General features: G+C 42.6%; 1 protein-coding gene across 2 annotated transcripts; it reads left to right on the forward strand.

The window, feature by feature from the left end:
- The first annotated feature begins 1,593 nt into the window (after positions 1–1,593).
- Positions 1,594–15,860, forward strand: ssrp1a (structure specific recognition protein 1a). Of its 2 annotated transcripts, XM_041944623.1 has the most exons (19): positions 1,594–1,658; positions 2,492–2,571; positions 3,372–3,557; positions 7,476–7,581; positions 8,021–8,214; positions 8,326–8,426; positions 8,610–8,739; positions 8,856–8,959; positions 9,229–9,357; positions 9,438–9,659; positions 9,955–10,027; positions 10,158–10,163; positions 11,635–11,767; positions 11,869–11,914; positions 12,045–12,177; positions 12,333–12,500; positions 13,652–13,746; positions 13,837–14,011; positions 15,365–15,860. In XM_041944623.1, the coding sequence occupies exons 2-19, from the start codon at positions 2,518–2,520 to the stop codon at positions 15,428–15,430; spliced, it is 2,121 nt and encodes a 706-aa protein (XP_041800557.1). In that variant the 5' UTR covers positions 1,594–1,658; positions 2,492–2,517; the 3' UTR covers positions 15,431–15,860. The 2 variants fall into 2 exon arrangements, with proteins under 2 accessions (XP_041800557.1, XP_041800558.1); XM_041944624.1 differs by lacking the exon at positions 10,158–10,163.
- Positions 15,861–16,670: the final 810 nt, after the last annotated feature.

The following is a 16,670-nucleotide window of genomic DNA, read 5'->3' on the forward strand; positions in this document are numbered from 1 at the left end:
AATGCAGCTTTTTATATTTCATTAACACGTTATCATTTCTGGGCCTGTCTTAGAATAAAATAGTTCAAATAAGAGCAAAACTTTCCCCTCGCCTTTTTGACCCGAAAAAAGAAGGCCCGAAGTAATCTTATTACAGGCTAATTTACATACATACAAATTAAAGTTTCAAGTATCATGACAAAATAAAACATCTTTACGATATAATATGAAGTAAAATATACGATTCTAAAAGCGAGACAGGCTTTCAACGAGAATGGGCCTTGTTTTATTTTAGCGTCTTTAAATTTAGAGGCCTCCAATAAACTGCGATAAATCAATGGATCACGCACATTGAATGCCCCATATTCCGTCTGATTTCCTGTTTTTTGGGCATGAAGACAAGTGTTCTCCTGCTCCTCGTCGTTTCTTTCCTCTTCCTCCGCTCCTCGGGTTTTAGATCTTATTAACAACAGGATCTTCTCCCCTCACCTCCAGCTGCCACTCGGCGTGCCAACAGCAGCCCTCGCAGAGCGCGCGCAGCTCGGTTGCGCGCGCGTGAGGGGGAGATTCAGGTGTAGCGGCCGATGTTAATGCTGGGTATAATCATACAATCCTGGATATAAATTAAATATCTTTGAAAATCCCTCTCGCTCCCTCTGGAGTACCTTGTTAAATTCTCCCGTGATCTCCGAGAGACCCCGACCTGTTTGCATCGCGCCCAGAATAAAACTCCCCCGCGGCCCCTGAATTCTTGTGGCTCCCGACGGCTCCAGTGTTACTGTATGTGTCAGCTAGTGATGTCTGATTTAATTGAAAATTAATTCCGGAGTATACACCACGGAATCACAGTATCACCGGGCATAATAAGGGCCTTAAATGGGTCCTGATTTGGTATACTGAGGCCCCGTTCTGAAGAGGGTCCATTTGTTTATTTTAGGTATGTGCTTTTATTGGAAGCTGCATTTTCTTGAATTCATTTATGTAATCAAATACTACCTGGCAAATCTCGGGCCAAGTAGATAAGCTATACACACTGCACAGAGAGTCGGAGAAACAGATTGGTTTATAAGGGCCAAACTGTATAGTTTCTGGCCCCAGGCTCTCCATTAGGTTAATCTGGCCGCGGGTCTCCTGTAAATTTTATTCTATTCAGGGCCTTCCCGTTGTCAGGACAGGTCTGCTGTGTATCATGCCGTCTCAAGATCTAACTATTTGGACTGTAGCAGTTAAATGAAGTGATATCCACCTCTCTCTGCCACTTAAGTATTTCAGATAGGTTACATAGTTGCATTATGTGTTCGGTTGTGTTTTACGTTACAATAGGATGGAGTAGAATAGAATAGAGTAAGAACATAGCAGGCCTATTTCATTAGATGTGTTGTGTGCCACCCAGTGGTGATGCGCGGGCACTGCAGTCTGCTGTACCGCGCGGAGTCTACAACTTTATATTTTCAAACAGAAGTTGCTATGAGCAACAAGGTGGTCTAAACACCACACAAACATCCGCGTCTGAAACACCTCACAGTGTGTACATTTTCCATTACAGGCTTAAATAATTAAAAGAAAAACTCGTCGCCAAACCGGAAGTAAAAACACAACCCCTGATTCTTTCCTGTTACGTAGGGCTAGCTCCCGATGCTACACGCGGGAAAAAGGCGAAGCTGCTCAACGCATTGACAGTAAGACATGAAGTTTTCAAACTGTATCATATCACTTGTTTAGAAACTCATTTTGGGGTATTTGTAAGTAACAGCGGAGTATATATCACCATCATGCTTCATTTGGAGCTACTTTGTTAGCAGAATTGACTATGAACATCAGTTCATTTCTTTACACCGGCCTAGTTGTGTTGGAGCGCTCGATTTGAAGTACGGCGTGTCTTTACTATTGTAGCGGGTGTCTTTTGGTTCGGTTAAAAAGATGACTCTGGCGGACTACGTGCAACATTGTTTCAAAAGAAGCGCACCCAGTGCAGTTCAAGTTAGCCTAGCTATTGTTGGTTGCGCAGCAAAGATCTAAGTTATCGTTCTGTTAAAAAAAAAAAAAAAAACACTTGGGGACCTGAACGTTACTGACCGATTTATGCCAGATGTAAATAACGGTTGAGTGTTCGTAGAACTTCGCTGTAGCGTTATGGATTTTACGAAGCTAATGGTCAACAACATAACCTGTTAGCTAGCTCTGTGTTGTGCTTTAAACTGTGAGAGAGCGTGAGTCGTAAACGTGACTATCATAAAGAAAGCCAAAGGCTGATAGCAAAAAAAACACCTCTTTAAGTGTTTACACCGTCTCAGGATGGTAGGTTTCTTTCTCCCCTCAGTCTGAATCAGTGTTTGACTTAGTCACTGCGTGTCTGACCACCATGTACTCATCAACGTCAAACCACTTCCAGCGATCCACGGGGACTCCATGGTCTGAAACTACAGTCAAAACTAGAGATAAATGTCATGCTTGATATAAGCCCTCTGGATGTTTGGTTGTAATGTATAATAGCATTTTGTTCTGTCTGCAGAGCATCAGTCATCGCCTGTAGCTGAGATGGGAGACACACTGGAGTTCAACGAGATTTACCAGGAGGTCAAAGGCTCGTGGGTCAGTATCCTCATAAACCACCCAACTGATGTGGTGAAGAGAGGAACCATACTGGAAAGCAGACTCGAATAATATCAGTTGAATACTACAGTATAAAAGGCATGAGTCTGAGTATCCTGCTTTGCATTTACTGGGATTCATACAAAATGATTGATGCGGTTCAAAAATACATCAGTCAGTACATCCCAAGATTGAGTTTATTCTCTTGAACTCGTGGGCTCAGTTCATTGCCTTGTGTTTCTATAGACACCTCCGCACTGGTTTAGCATCTTTTGGGCAAAATTCACTTTGTATTTTAAGATGGAATGTGGAAAAGGTCAGTCATTATTTTAATGCAAAATAGTTATTGTTCAGAAGTTATCCCTGCAAACTAGGGCAACAAATAAATTATTTTAATCATCATCAGATTCTGCAGATTATTTTCTGAATTAGTCTTTTCATTTATAAAATATTAGAACATGGGCAAAATGACAAATCCTATCTTCCCAGAGCCCAAGTTGCCATCTCAAGTGCTGCAAGTGCTTGTTTTGTCTGACCAACAGTCGAAAGCCAAATATAAAGTTTATTATCATAGGAGACTAGAAAAAAACTGAAAATGTTCCCATTTGAGAAATTGGAACCAGTGAATTTACTTTACAGCTTAAACAGTCAATTAATTTTTGTCATTTGACTTATCGATTAGACAACTTCTCTTTTCAGCTTTGCAGTAAACAAACTTTCTTGAAGCTTAAGACCTGCATATTAACACAATTCCAATGTCTGTCTCTGTGTGTGTGTGTCTCTTCCCCTTGTTGCTGCAGAATGACGGACGGTTGCGTTTCAGCAAGCAAAATGTGGTTTATAAGAGCAGCAAGACGGGGAAGGTGGACAGCATCCCGGCTGGCGAGCTCAACCTGGCCCAGTGGAGACGCGTGTGTTTAGGTCATGGCATCAAGCTGGGCACGAGTGCAGGTCATGTCTACAAATATGATGGCTTCAGGGACACGGTGAGTGTCTTTTTGTTGTTGCTGTTTTTTGTTTGTTTGTTTGTTTTATGTGCATGTATACCTGTAGGCTCCATGTAGATCTACAGATGGGTGACAGATAAAGGAAAAACCTGAATTGATGAGGGGAGGAAAATAACAAATGCTGATACTTCCACACGGGTGTACTGCATGGTACAATTAAGCAGTTGACATCCAGTCATGCTCTGTGTCATGTATAAAAATGCAGAGCAGGGAAATGATCTAAGTGACTTTAAAAGAGTTCATTGTAGGGGTACAGGTGACAGTCACAAAGACTGCTGAACTGTCCGGTGTTTCAATCGGAACAGTAACGACAGCATCTGGTTTTACTTCACTTCTAAAGAAAAAGACAGTAAAATAGGGTCAGAAATTGTGGTCAACGGCACACATTTGGTGACCGTGATGCTTGTGATTATGTAAGGAAATACAGAGAGAAGATGGCTGAGAATGTCAACGCAGAACGTGATCAGACTGAGGGATATTATAGTAGGACTGCAGAGCATAACGCCCTCATTGCAAAGACAAATGCACACCTGAGAGTTCAGCAGTTCGGCATTGGACTACAGAGATGTGTTAAAGTGACATGTCAGATGAGTCATCCTTCACCATACGTACGTACGCCAAGAGAACGGTACAATGCTCAGCCCCTACAGTGAGGGGGTCCGGTGCCTCTGTTATGCTGTGGGGGCAATTTGCTGGCATGGTTCTGGTCCACTGAGAGTGAGGGGCCACCGCAAATCAATACAGAGTTGTTCTGAGTCATCACGGTTGATGAAACATCAAACCAAGAGTTCCTAATGAGTGGTCTCATCCAGGATGACAATGCCCCCCATCCATAGGGCACAAGTGGTCATTGAATGATTTGATCTGGATGAAAATGATGTGAATCATGTTTTATGGCCTTCACAGTCACCAAATCTTAGCCCAGTTGAACACCTGTGGGAGATTTTAGACTGATGTGTTCAACAGGGCTTTCCGCCACCATCATAAAACACCAAATGAGGGAAAATCTTTAAGAAGAATATTGTTGCGTCCGTCCAGTTGAGTTCTGGCAGCACCTTACTGAAACACTTTATGTTGGGTTTTCCTTTAATTTGTGAATTTGTCTGTACTTTTTCCTTTGTACAGTGCTGTCCTTATTTTTCCTGCTGTGATACCTCAATAGAATCTTTCTCCCTGGTTGCATTTTTCTTCTTCTGGGAAGTAATTGTTACCTTACACAGAAGAGAACAAGGCAACAGTGGAATATTACAGACTGACACACACTGCTGGTTTGCCCAACGCTGTGTTTACGACAAGAGATGTAACACAAGCAAGGGGACCGCGGATAAACAACTTCCATACCTTGTCAGACATTTCCACGGAAAAACGCTACCATCCTGTGAAAAAGGCCACCACTTGAGAGTGTGTGCGTGTGTGTGTTGCTATCAAAAGTATGTGAACGAGTCGGCTCTCCTCTCCAGAGGTCCTAATGGGATTAATGAGGGAAACCAGCGCTAGCATGTGTGTTCCATAAACAGTGTAATCATCGGCTCATGTGAGTCAGTGTTTATAAATCAATCCACAGAAACAATTTGGCTGAGCAGACAGACAAGAAAAAAAAAAAAGTGGTCATGTTTGTTTTTATCACCCTATTTTTTTTTTTCTTTCCCCCGCTTCTCTGAGCATACTGGGAATGTCAGCACGCAAGTAAAAAACTAGGATGGAGGAGTGGGTATAACCTGGAGTCTGTGGCTCTGAGCGGCGCCGTCTCCTGGGGTTAATCAGCGTATTTTTTTGGGGATGGATCCTCTCGTTCCGGAGCGCAGGTCGTGATGTCATTGTTTATTATCCCACAGCCAGTGTCAGTAATCGAGAGTTGGCTGGAGGTTTTGCCGCTGGCGAGCTGTACAGAAGCTTTGATGCATCTGTTCTTCTGACGTCCTTGAGCAAGACATTGAATCTCTGCCAGAGAGGCAGCTATGTAGCTGCCCTGTAGCTGCCTGCTGGAGGAGCAGTGGCTGTAGAGGCGTGTACATGTCGCTTACATGTGTAGCGTGTAACTGCCCCAAGAGAGCACTCGCATTGAGCCAGTGGCATTGAGTGTGTGCAGCTGCCTGTTGGGGTTGCATCTTGGTAGTTGGGCTGGATATCGAACCTCCAAACTTTCTTGGTACAGACCATCTGTACAGACTTTAGAAAATTGTCATGTCACTATATTCTGAGATTGCATAGACCAAACAACAAATTGATTCATCAAGAAAATAATCGCGGTGCTCCTCTTCTTTTAAATAATTAAATAACAATCCAGATTGAGTGGTCATGTCTGGGGCAACATGTCAAAAATCTAAATTGTGTTGGTTGCCAGATGAAATTTCTTTTCAGAGTCAAAGTCTTCTTTACTTATTCACTGTTATTGACAGTTTTCCAGTTAAAGGCATGCATTTACTGGTTCTCTTGACTGTATTTCATTTAGACAAAGCTTTTGAACAGCTGCTTGTTTTTACACAACATTTGGAAAGTTTCTGTTACTTATTTCTTGTTTCTTCTGTAGAAAAACGTGTTTATGTTGCTCAGTATAGAAAAAAGCGTTTGCATCAACACCAAAACTCGGGTGTCATATGGACAATATTTCTGGACATGTCGGCAAATTTTAGTGCCGTATTTAATTGAGTATTGAAGCTGATGAAGTGAGTGTTTTGTTTTGTTTTTGCTGTTGTCAGTGGCCACGCTCACATGACGTACAAAATGAACGTCATGTGAGCTCTTCAAATTCTTGAAGAGCCTTATCAAGAAATCGTTTTCATGCCATTCACGTGTGCAGGAAGCCAACAGAAGTCGGTCAGTTCCATGGGTCCAAAAATGTGGAAGCAGGAAAGCATTTTCAGTTTTTCCTTGTACATCCATGATTTGAACAAATGAGAGGTTGAAGGTTGTTGGGAGAGCGTGGTTGAAAAATGTCATAATAAAAGACAGACGTGGTGGTTCTGTTGGGTAAGACTGTGTGTGTGTCTGTGGTGGGTAGTGGGGGGTCCGTGTTTATTATGATTAAATGAGCTGAACAACAACAAATCTGCCAAAACTGTAATGAGGAGTAGAGAAACACTCAACAGCAGGCCTGATGAGGAAACAGGGAATGAACACGCACATTCACACATCGACACAAACAGGCCACTTCTGCACAAACTCTTGATTTTTATGCATTTTTGCATCTGCTCACACATGCTCTCCTATCTAAACAACGGCTTAATCCAGGCTAACAAACATGCTGATGAACCTTAGTTTACATACACACACATGAACACACACATACTGACACACACTGACTCTCTGGGCTCTAATTGGCTGTAATAACCTTATGGACAGGCAGATATCCAGGTGCGTAAACTCTGTTTCCCACAGAGTCTCATTCTCTACTCTGCACACACTCACACCACAATCACTTCCACATGTGTGTGTACTACTTGGACTGTGTGTGTGTGTGTGTGTGTGTGTGTGTGTGTGTGAGAGAGATTGACCATGTGTTTGTCGCTGTGTGTGAGTGTGTGTCCTTTCCACTTGTAAGCAGGCCTGCAGGATAAATAAACATGCTGATTGTCAGCGGCGGTGTGGAGTGGAGGAGGACAGAGAGGGGCGGATGGATTACGTTCACCTCCAGTGTTCCCAAGAGGCCTCAGCGGCGGGCGCGGTTATAATTGCGTTGTGATTAATTAGCCCTCGATCCCCTCACCCTTTTTCGAGGGAGTTTTTTAAGCTTTGATCCACGCAGTGTCAGTGTGTTACTGCCTTGTTGACCTGAAGCTGCTGACTTTCTCATTTTTTATTTCCTCCCCTCTCTTTTCATCGCTTCGTCTCTGGACAACTTTGTTTTCCACTTTAATTTTTGCCTCTCTGTCCCCCTCTTTACCCTGCGTCCATCAGGACTTTGAGAAGATCTCAGAGTTTTTCAAGGCTAACTACAAGGTGGAGCTGACGGAGAAGGACATGTGTGTGAAGGGATGGAACTGGGGAACAGCCAAGTTCTCAGGTAACAAGCAACAGCCAAAATGTCCTCACCAGTGTCATTACAAAATAATTAAAAAAGGCCCCCAAAGATAACCAGTTAGCTTTTTTTATGTGACAAATAAAAGCACCAAGCAGGACATTTGAAAACCAGTAAATATTTTCTTGAAAAATGCTTAAAAGTATTAGCAGCTACAGTGGCAAACAGTTTACCCCCAAAGACTGGACAAATATTTTATCAAACCAAATGATTTGATGCACTGAGAATCCTGATGTTGTTTTATAGCCTTTATTTATTGACAATTAGGAATGACTTAATGCCTGACTCACCTTAATTTAGCCCCCTAACAACTCAAAAGTTATGTAATAATAGCCCCTCAGTCAAAAAATTTAGTTTAAAAACTGTTTTGAATCAGCTGCCGCTGACATTAGGCTTTCCTGTTTGTCACTCTTTCCCACCGCAGGGCCGCTGTTATCATTTGATGTAAACGACAATACAGCGTTCGAGATCCCACTGTCCAACGTGTCCCAGTGCGCCACGGGGAAGAACGAAGTCACGCTGGAGTTTCACCAGAATGACGACACAGAGGTCTCCCTCATGGAGGTCCGATTCTACGTCCCACCCAGCCAGTCTGATGAACGACAAGACCCTGTTGAAGTGAGGAAGGATGGCCTACTTCTTCTATACTCATGGTTCTTTCTCCATTCATGTTTGCTTGTTTTGTAACCGCTGTTGATAATAGCGCTAAAAGTGTGTGCTTTCCTGCAGGCGTTCGCCCAGAGTGTGTTGTCTAAGGCTGATGTGATCCAGGCCACAGGAGACGCTGTGTGTATCTTCAAAGAGCTGCAGTGTCTTACACCCAGAGGAAGGTAGATGATCAGCACGTAAACACAAAACAAATGTGTTCTGTCATCAGTTGTAAACTAAACCTGAGATTTATGTAACACGTCATCTGCAGCACGTTGCTCTTTCATGAATGAATGCACTGTTGGCATTGATAGATGTACTGCTCTGACATTACTCTCACATTTCTTTTCTTTTTCTTCTCTCAGATATGATATCCGTATTTACCCGACTTTCCTTCACCTCCATGGTAAGACCTTTGACTACAAGATTCCCTACACCACCGTCCTCCGTCTGTTCCTGCTGCCACACAAGGATCAGAGGCAGATGTTCTTTGTGGTAAGGAGGACTTTTATTCCTTTTCTATCTGACTTTTTTTGTACTCCAAATAATAATTTCCCCCCCTTGTTATTTATCTTCTCACACTCTTTCTCTCTTTGATATTGTCTCAATAGATCAGTCTGGATCCACCCATCAAGCAGGGTCAGACGCGTTATCACTTCCTCATTCTGCTCTTCTCCAAGGAAGAGGACATCAACCTCACTCTCAACATGAGCGAGTGAGTATGTGACAGTGAAGGACGCCATGAGGCTGCGTGTAGCCAAGTACAATATGAGCCTGTTATATGGGTAATGCAAGACCCCTCACTGCTAACACAAGCTCTAAGTGTATCCAGTACACACTTTTTGATGTTGTAAAGAGTGTTTCCACTAGGGGGAAGCAAACACCTGGAGGAGTCATTTTCATGTGTTCACAGAGGCCCCAGCAACTTCTTCAGTTCTTTGCATTGTTTCTCACAATTTAACCCTTCCTCTGGTCGTCTGACAGGGAGGACGTGGAGCGCCGTTTTGAGGGCAAACTCAGCAAAAACATGTCAGGCTCTCTGTATGAGATGGTCAGCAGGGTGATGAAGGCCCTGGTCAACCGTAAGATCACTGTGCCCGGAAACTTCCAGGGGTAAGCACCTAACAGACGCATTCAAGACAGTTTTTCTTCTATATTTAAGTAGGTCATGTTAAACGTGCTTCACTCTCCAGTCACTCAGGGGCTCAGTGCATCACCTGCTCCTACAAGGCGTCCTCAGGCCTCCTCTACCCCCTGGAGAGGGGCTTCATCTATGTCCACAAGCCCCCTGTGCACCTGCGCTTCGAGGAGATCTCCTGCGTCAACTTTGCCCGAGGCACCACCACAACCCGGTCCTTTGACTTCGAGATCGAGACCAAGCAGGGAAATCAGTACACCTTCAGCAGCATTGAGAGGTGGGGGCACAGATACTCTGCTTAAACCCGCTGGGCTTTCTGCCCAAGACATTTACAGTTCTGCCAACTGATCAGACTGAAGTCCAGTCCAGAATCTTAGTTTTCCCATTGTAGTGTGTACAAACACTTAAAAAGTAAGCAAGCATAAGGACAGAAATGTCATGTGCTGATGTGTTCAAAAAAATACTTAAAGTTTGATCCATTTTTATTAAGGTAAATCTATATCATGGTATAGATGTTAGATCACATCATACAGCCCTGACTCTGTCCACCCTGTCTTTCTCCTTTCCTTCAGAGAAGAGTACGGCAAACTGTTTGACTTCGTTAATGCCAAGAAGCTCAACATCAAGAACAGAGGGTTCAAAGAGGTAACTCTTTTGGCAATCTAACATCTCCCAGTTTGCAAGCAAAGATTTTACATATGTTTTGTCAGACTTCCATCCCAGATATTCATGCTTGTTGCCCTTCTCCTGTGTGTCTGTCCTTGTACCCCTGTAGAAGAAGGTGGGTATGGTCACGGGCGTCACGTGTGGATTAGACGCTTGAATTTATCTGTGTGGAGTGATTTCTGCTTGCATGGTTTGCTGCTGTGTGTGTTATCGAGGAATGGGTCCAATAATACTGATTTTGGTTGGATGTTACCAATACGATTGGTGTTGAACCTGATAAATCCTGAATGATTTATTACTAATCATGGGTAAGGGGTGTGAAGCAGTGTGTGACTGATAACTCAGCGTGTACAGTCGTTTGCATCATGCCGACTAATGTGTGGCCCCGGGGCTTTTGGTGTGCTTTAACAGTCGACACAGCTGTCATCATGACCACTGCCTAACAGCCAAAATACATGGGGCTCGGACAGAGCGGGGTGGGGTTTTTTTTACCTGCTGCACAGACTCTGCGTATTTGTAGTGTGTGGGTGCGTCCCAGCCATGTTTTCTGAGGAGATGTAAAGTAGGAGTTAAAGCATTTTCTCTTTAAATATTACAGAAATCAGACTTGTCTACATGTGTACTGTTAATTGATTTTTAGAATGTGCTTTCAGCTGTGCATGCCCCTATCCATACTGTCTCTTACCGTCACATATTAACTGGTACTGAATTAATTAGACCATTTTAACTACAAGGAATTTGTAATGTAAAAACACCCAAAGAGTTCCCATCCTGCGTTGCATTGTTTCTAGTACAACTAGATATTTATGTAAATCATTTTTAAAGAGACCATACTTTTTTTTTCGTCTTCTTCTTTACGTATTTTCTCCAATGTAGACAGGAAAAAAATAGTCCGTCCATGTCAAAGTGTAGCGGCTTCAGTTGATTATAATGGATGTGCTCTGCTGTGGCAGACGTGTTGTGCCGCATCTGTGCCCCATGTATTTTAGCCGTAAAACAGGCAGTGCTGATTGCATTAATGCTGTCTGTTGACATGTTCTTGGTCTGTCTGACAACACAGTTCAAGCACCAGCACAGTTTCATTGGCAACAAGGCCATCTGTTGCCATGGTGACAGGGTCAGCAGAGTGGGTCAGTGGAAATGAATGGGCCTGCTCTCCATTTCCTGTTATGGTTTTAATAAGCTCTTCCCTGACTTGTCTGTCTGTCCCCTGGCAGACACAGTTAGCATGAGGATGGGAAAGACCACGTTGGAGGACATGAAATGGCTTGATTTGATAGACAGCCTCTACAAGACCTTTTAGTATTCAACTGTTTTACACTTTACGTGTGCATGTGCAGTGTTGCTCTGAACTGGATAAAGATGCAGGTGAAGCAGCTTGGGCTCTGTAAAATTGTAATTGGCATTTTTCAGTGTTTACATTTTATTGACAAAATGATTAATCCGTTATCAAAGTAATTCTTAACTGCAGCCCTTCCAACTCTGCCTGACTGTTAGTAAGTCACAGAAGACTCTTCTTTGGCTATGCTGTATTGTGGATAGTGTTGTTTTTTTGTTGTTTTGTTGACCGTGCAGTGTACTTTCAGGGCATGAAGGGTAAAATTGATGAGTACAGTGACTCAGACGATGACCAGCATGATGCCTACCTGGAGAGGATGAAGGCTGAGGGCAAGATCAGAGAGGAGGGCAACGACAGCGATGAATCAGATGCTGAAAGTGGTGAGTGACTGTCTCTGTGTCGCAGAAATAGGCAATACATGTTCAGAAGATGTGGACGTAGGTTTGACTGGGAACATTTCTGTCCTGTTTCATTTTTTTAGATGAGTCATTTAACCCCGGAGAAGAAGACGATGACATTGCAGAAGAGTGAGTGACCTTGCTGTTTATTTGAGACTTTTCATCCGCTCCTCAAGCAACTTTTTTTTCGCGGCTTCTTTCATCCAGCTGACATAACTTTACCCATTTCCCATTCTGTTTCTCCACCTCCGTCAATCAGGTACGATAGCAATGCCTCTGCCAGCGACAGCAGTGACGACGGGGATGATAGCGATGATGAGAGCTCAAAGAAGAAGAAGGCGAAGAAAGCCAAAGTGGTGAAGGAGAAAAAAGAAAGGAAACCACGCAAAGAGGTGGGAGAGCATTTGGGACAGTATGAAAACATGAGAACATGAAATATCAGCTTCTAAAGAAGATGTGATTCAAGCAACAGTTTCTTTTTTTACCAGAAGAATGCCCCCAGTATTCACACATTTACCAGTCAGTTTCTTTTCTTCAATCTGAGTAGAAAAAGCAGAAAGATACCGGCGGCCCCAAGAGACCGATGAGTGCCTACATGTTGTGGCTCAACTCCAGCCGCGAGCGAATCAAGGCGGAGAACCCGGGCATCTCCATCACAGAGATATCCAAGAAGGCCGGAGAGATGTGGAGACAGCTGGGCAAAGAAGAGAAGGAGGTGAGGCAGGAGAACAAGGAGCAGGAGAGAGAGTTTGCTTTAGTTTTACTTGTCCGCTCTCATAATACTAGTTGTGTGAATATTTAACTTAAAAATTTAGTTAATTAGTTTGCATTTTATCATTGTGTTCAGAGATTTTGGCTGTGAGCATAGCTTGATATAAAAGCCAACATTTTTAAGCTGTTGGTATGATCGTTTAAGTTTAGATTTGGATGTGTTTGAAGTTATTTTCACATTTTAAAATGTAAACAGGCAGATTTACAACTACATTCCATTGTTATGATCAAATTTGGCAATTCCATGCTTGTTTTCTGCACACTGGATATCATATTAACAGTATACCAACCCGGTTTGCTTCTCTGAACACACCTAAAGAAATTCTTTCTCCTTTCATGTCTCCATTGTAGATAAAATGGATGAATGAACTCAGGCTTTTCCTCCTGTTTTTTTTCGACTCCCCCTCCACCGCGATGCCAAACCCTGCTGTTGTTACTTGTTTGTGCGAAGCAATACTCAAACTATGTTATTACTGCATATAAAACTATGACAATTTCACTTCCTCTCTCTTATTTCCAAAGTGATGGTGATAGTTTCTTCTTCGACTTTTGAAAACAAATGATTGCGTCATGTGTTGTCAGTAGTTGTCAGGCTCTGAGGAAAAATGACAGCGATCCGACTGCCAACAATAACACCTCTTAGAAATACAAAGAGTTGAAAAGTTGTCTGTTTCCACTTTAAAATGAAAAATGAGCCAGTTGAGTTGTGTTCCATGTCAACATTGAGGTTTGCGCCCAAAATGATTTTCTCTGAATTCATCGCTGTCTTGTTACTGTTAGACTTTGGTCTCAAAGTTTGGATCAGTTTTTGCAGTTATCTCGCGATTGGTTATAGCTTTACTAAGGAAAACAAATGCAACTGATGAAGTGAATAAACACAGTCACACTAAAGGGTATTTGCCCTCCGCACCCCTGGTTAGGCTTTTAAAGCTAGTTGAAATCACCTGACGTATTTCTCTCGTCGCCTAAATTGGCAAATACCTGCTAACATTTATTTAAGTTTTGACATGACCACCAACACGACATGTCAATGTTTATTTAAGTGTGCATGATGTTTTATTCGTTTTTACACTTTCCGGCTTCTGTTTCCTTCAGGAGTGGGAAGCAAAGGCAGGAGAGGCCAAGAGGCAGTATGATAAAGCAAAGAAGGAGTACAAAGAGAGCGGGGGATCGACCTCCGTTTCCAAGAAGTAAGGCCTGCAACACACTCTTTTTAGTTTTCTTGATGCAACCGGTCTTAAATATATGCAACGTTTTTCTCCCCACCTTTCACCTGTTAGAGAGAGTAAAAAATCTGGAGGCAAGAAGGAAGAGAAGAAGAGGAAGTCTGCGGGGGGAGATAAGGACAAGGAGCGGGGAGGAGGCAACGACAGCTTCAAGAGTCGAGAGTTCATCGAGACCAGCGAGGAGAGTTCATCAGACTCCGACCACAAGAGCAAGTCCAAGAGGAAGAAGGTAAAGACAGTACAGACTGCAGGAGATAACATTCATCCTCGTCTGTGCAACATTACTCACTGCAGTGAATCCATTTTCTAGATGTGTGTTTTAATTTTTCTTATCATCCACACATTAAGCGCAGCATTGTTTCTCTTGCTTTTTAAATTTTTTTTTTTTTAGGATGACAACATTATATCACTGTATCACAACAATAGAAGAACTGATTAAAAAAAAAAGAATATAAAAAAGGATGTGTTTATTGGCTTCAAATAGGAATGAAATGCCCCATAGTGTAGGTTTATTTGTAAAATGTGATCCATTCTGAGACTTAGGCCGCGGGGCATGTCTGTAAAGTACGTAGCACGGCAGCAACAGACTCACATACCAACACATAGGAGACTCTCCTGGAACAGCAAAACCAGCTGAGCTTGTGTTGCATTGTGAAGTGTGGAGATAACGTTACGTCTGGCTATGTGAGAAGACACAAAAAGCAACATGAAAAACCAGTTACCCACATCCAAGCTACTACTCTGGTTACTAACTGGTTTCAAATGAGGCTTAATGGTCACAGTTTCTCTTTACTGTCCCTCAATAATAAATACACCTGCATTGTTCCAGCATGTGGGCCTACAATACATGCTGCTAGCCACATTAGCGGCAGAACATATGAATGTAGAATGTCAAAACCTGCGGGTTCAGTCTGAATTGATCCATCCTTGCGCTTGTAGTCAAAAACCGAGAAATTAGCGTGCATTGCTCATAGCTCATGTTATTACAGTTAGCGTAATAGTTGGGAAAATAGTTACTGGATGTAACTCCAGTTCCATGAGTACACATGTAGCCCTCTACCTGAATGTTATTCCTGCTACAGTGAAGCATGTTGTTTTTCATATGCTAAAACTTTAGTTATGGTATTGACAGTATTGCAGTATCCATGTCCAGAACATGACACTGGTATACCGCCCACCCCTGCTAGCAGGTAGATTTTAGTAACTGGACAGAATAAGCAATACAGTAAAGCATAAAACACCTACAGCATAATGTAGCTGTTTGTTTGCAGTTCTAAATAAATGTGGTAGTATTAAGGTCTAGTTAAGGAAAGCAGCAGTTAAGCAATTTACGGTAATTCTGCTTAATGGTAGAGGGCAGCAGAGGCAAGACTTTTGAAATGACAAAGTTATGGTAAAGCTGATGGAGGGACAGCTGCAGGGAGAAGACAAAACTGCATCAAACTACAGAGATCTCACAGGTAAGCGTGTGAGAGGAAAAGACAGATAACATGTGGGAGCGATTATAAAAGAGGGACTATAAACCATCTTGTTTTTCTTCCATACTGTATTACTCACTCATACTGTTCTGTTTTTTCACCAGGAATCAGACGAAGAGGAGGAAGAGGCTGTGTCCACACCTGCCAGCTCAGAGGAAGACTCTGACTAAACACACACACTTTCACCCATCGTACACACAGGACCAAGCATTCATACTCTCTATGTTGAGATCACACAGTCGGACTGACAGACAAAACAAAAGACTTGAGGCTCATTTTTCTTCTTCATGTCTTGTTTGAGGAGTTTGAACACATCTCGTGACTGTCTCTTAAAGCTCCTGTAATATTTGAGCAGGTTTTCCTACTGACAGCTCAGTGAAATGCTGGTATGGAATTCTTGAAAAGTTTTTTTTTGTTTTCCATCTCATCCATGGAGATGGTTGTTGTAGTTTTATAGCAATGGGTGGTGTAGGAGCTATTAGCTGATCTGAACAGATTTTATTCCTGCTGTGTAAAGCATTTAAAAACTGCAGTTCAGTGATTTTTCTTTGTGTTTTCACATGTCATGTTTTCAGGCTTAAATAAATAAATGAATCATTTTTAATAAATCCTGTCTTTGCTGTTTTTTTTTTTTTTTTTTTTTTTTACTTGATATAACCTCTTGTTCGTACCGCTGCTTGATAATAGAGAGCAGCAACTTAAAATACATTTTTAGGTAGGTGGTGAATGGTGAATCTAGCTGTATTGTCTTCTTCTGTTCTTAGCAGTTAGCGGTTAGCATTAGCTAAATGGTAGCATCGGTACTGTATTGTCTTCTGTTATTCTTAACAGTTAGTGGTTAGCATTTAGCATTAGCATTAGCTACACTCCACTCCACTACCTGGAGCATCTCCTAAACAGTTATGGGTCAGTTGAACGTGGCAGTGCTGTTTGGATTTTGTAGGAGCAGTGTGAACTGGCACTGGGGGGGTGACTCTGGGATGCCTGAGTTTACCGCCTAGCCTCCTGGAGGTGTCGTGGGACTAAGTAGGCGAAACACCGTTGAAAGGGAGGTACCCACCTGATGACCCCCAGAGACGTGTTAGGAATCACTGCTCTTTGGCATGTATAGAGGCAGATTAGGGGTCCAAGGTTCTCACTGAGAATGAATCCTCTTTTTGAGCACAAGTATCTTGTGTTTAAATTAATAAAATGAGGCGCTGCAGGCTACACCCCCCTACTGTCAGTGTTTTCACTTATTTTGGCTGATTTGACCTTTTCTCGACACTGTTGGCCAGTGTCTGTTTTTAGTAGCGCTTGCGCTTTTCCTACTACAAATAGTCCACTTGTCTGCTGTGAAAAAGGCCTATTGTGGCAAGAGTCTACAGCAACTTGCAGTATATTTTGAAATTTAAACCTGCAGTATGTCAG

The sequence above is a fragment of the Chelmon rostratus genome, chromosome 9 (genome assembly GCF_017976325.1).
Source record: "Chelmon rostratus isolate fCheRos1 chromosome 9, fCheRos1.pri, whole genome shotgun sequence".
Classification (NCBI taxonomy): domain Eukaryota; kingdom Metazoa; phylum Chordata; class Actinopteri; order Chaetodontiformes; family Chaetodontidae; genus Chelmon; species Chelmon rostratus.

Coding starts and splice junctions, on each gene's coding strand:
- ssrp1a (XM_041944623.1), top strand. CDS start 2,518: ATGGGAGACACACTGGAGTTCAACGAGATTTACCAGGAGGTCAAAGGC. Junction 12,178..12,332: donor AAAGGAAACCACGCAAAGAG/GTGGGAGAGCAT, acceptor CAATCTGAGTAG/AAAAAGCAGAAAGATACCGG. Junction 13,747..13,836: donor TCGACCTCCGTTTCCAAGAA/GTAAGGCCTGCA, acceptor TTCACCTGTTAG/AGAGAGTAAAAAATCTGGAG.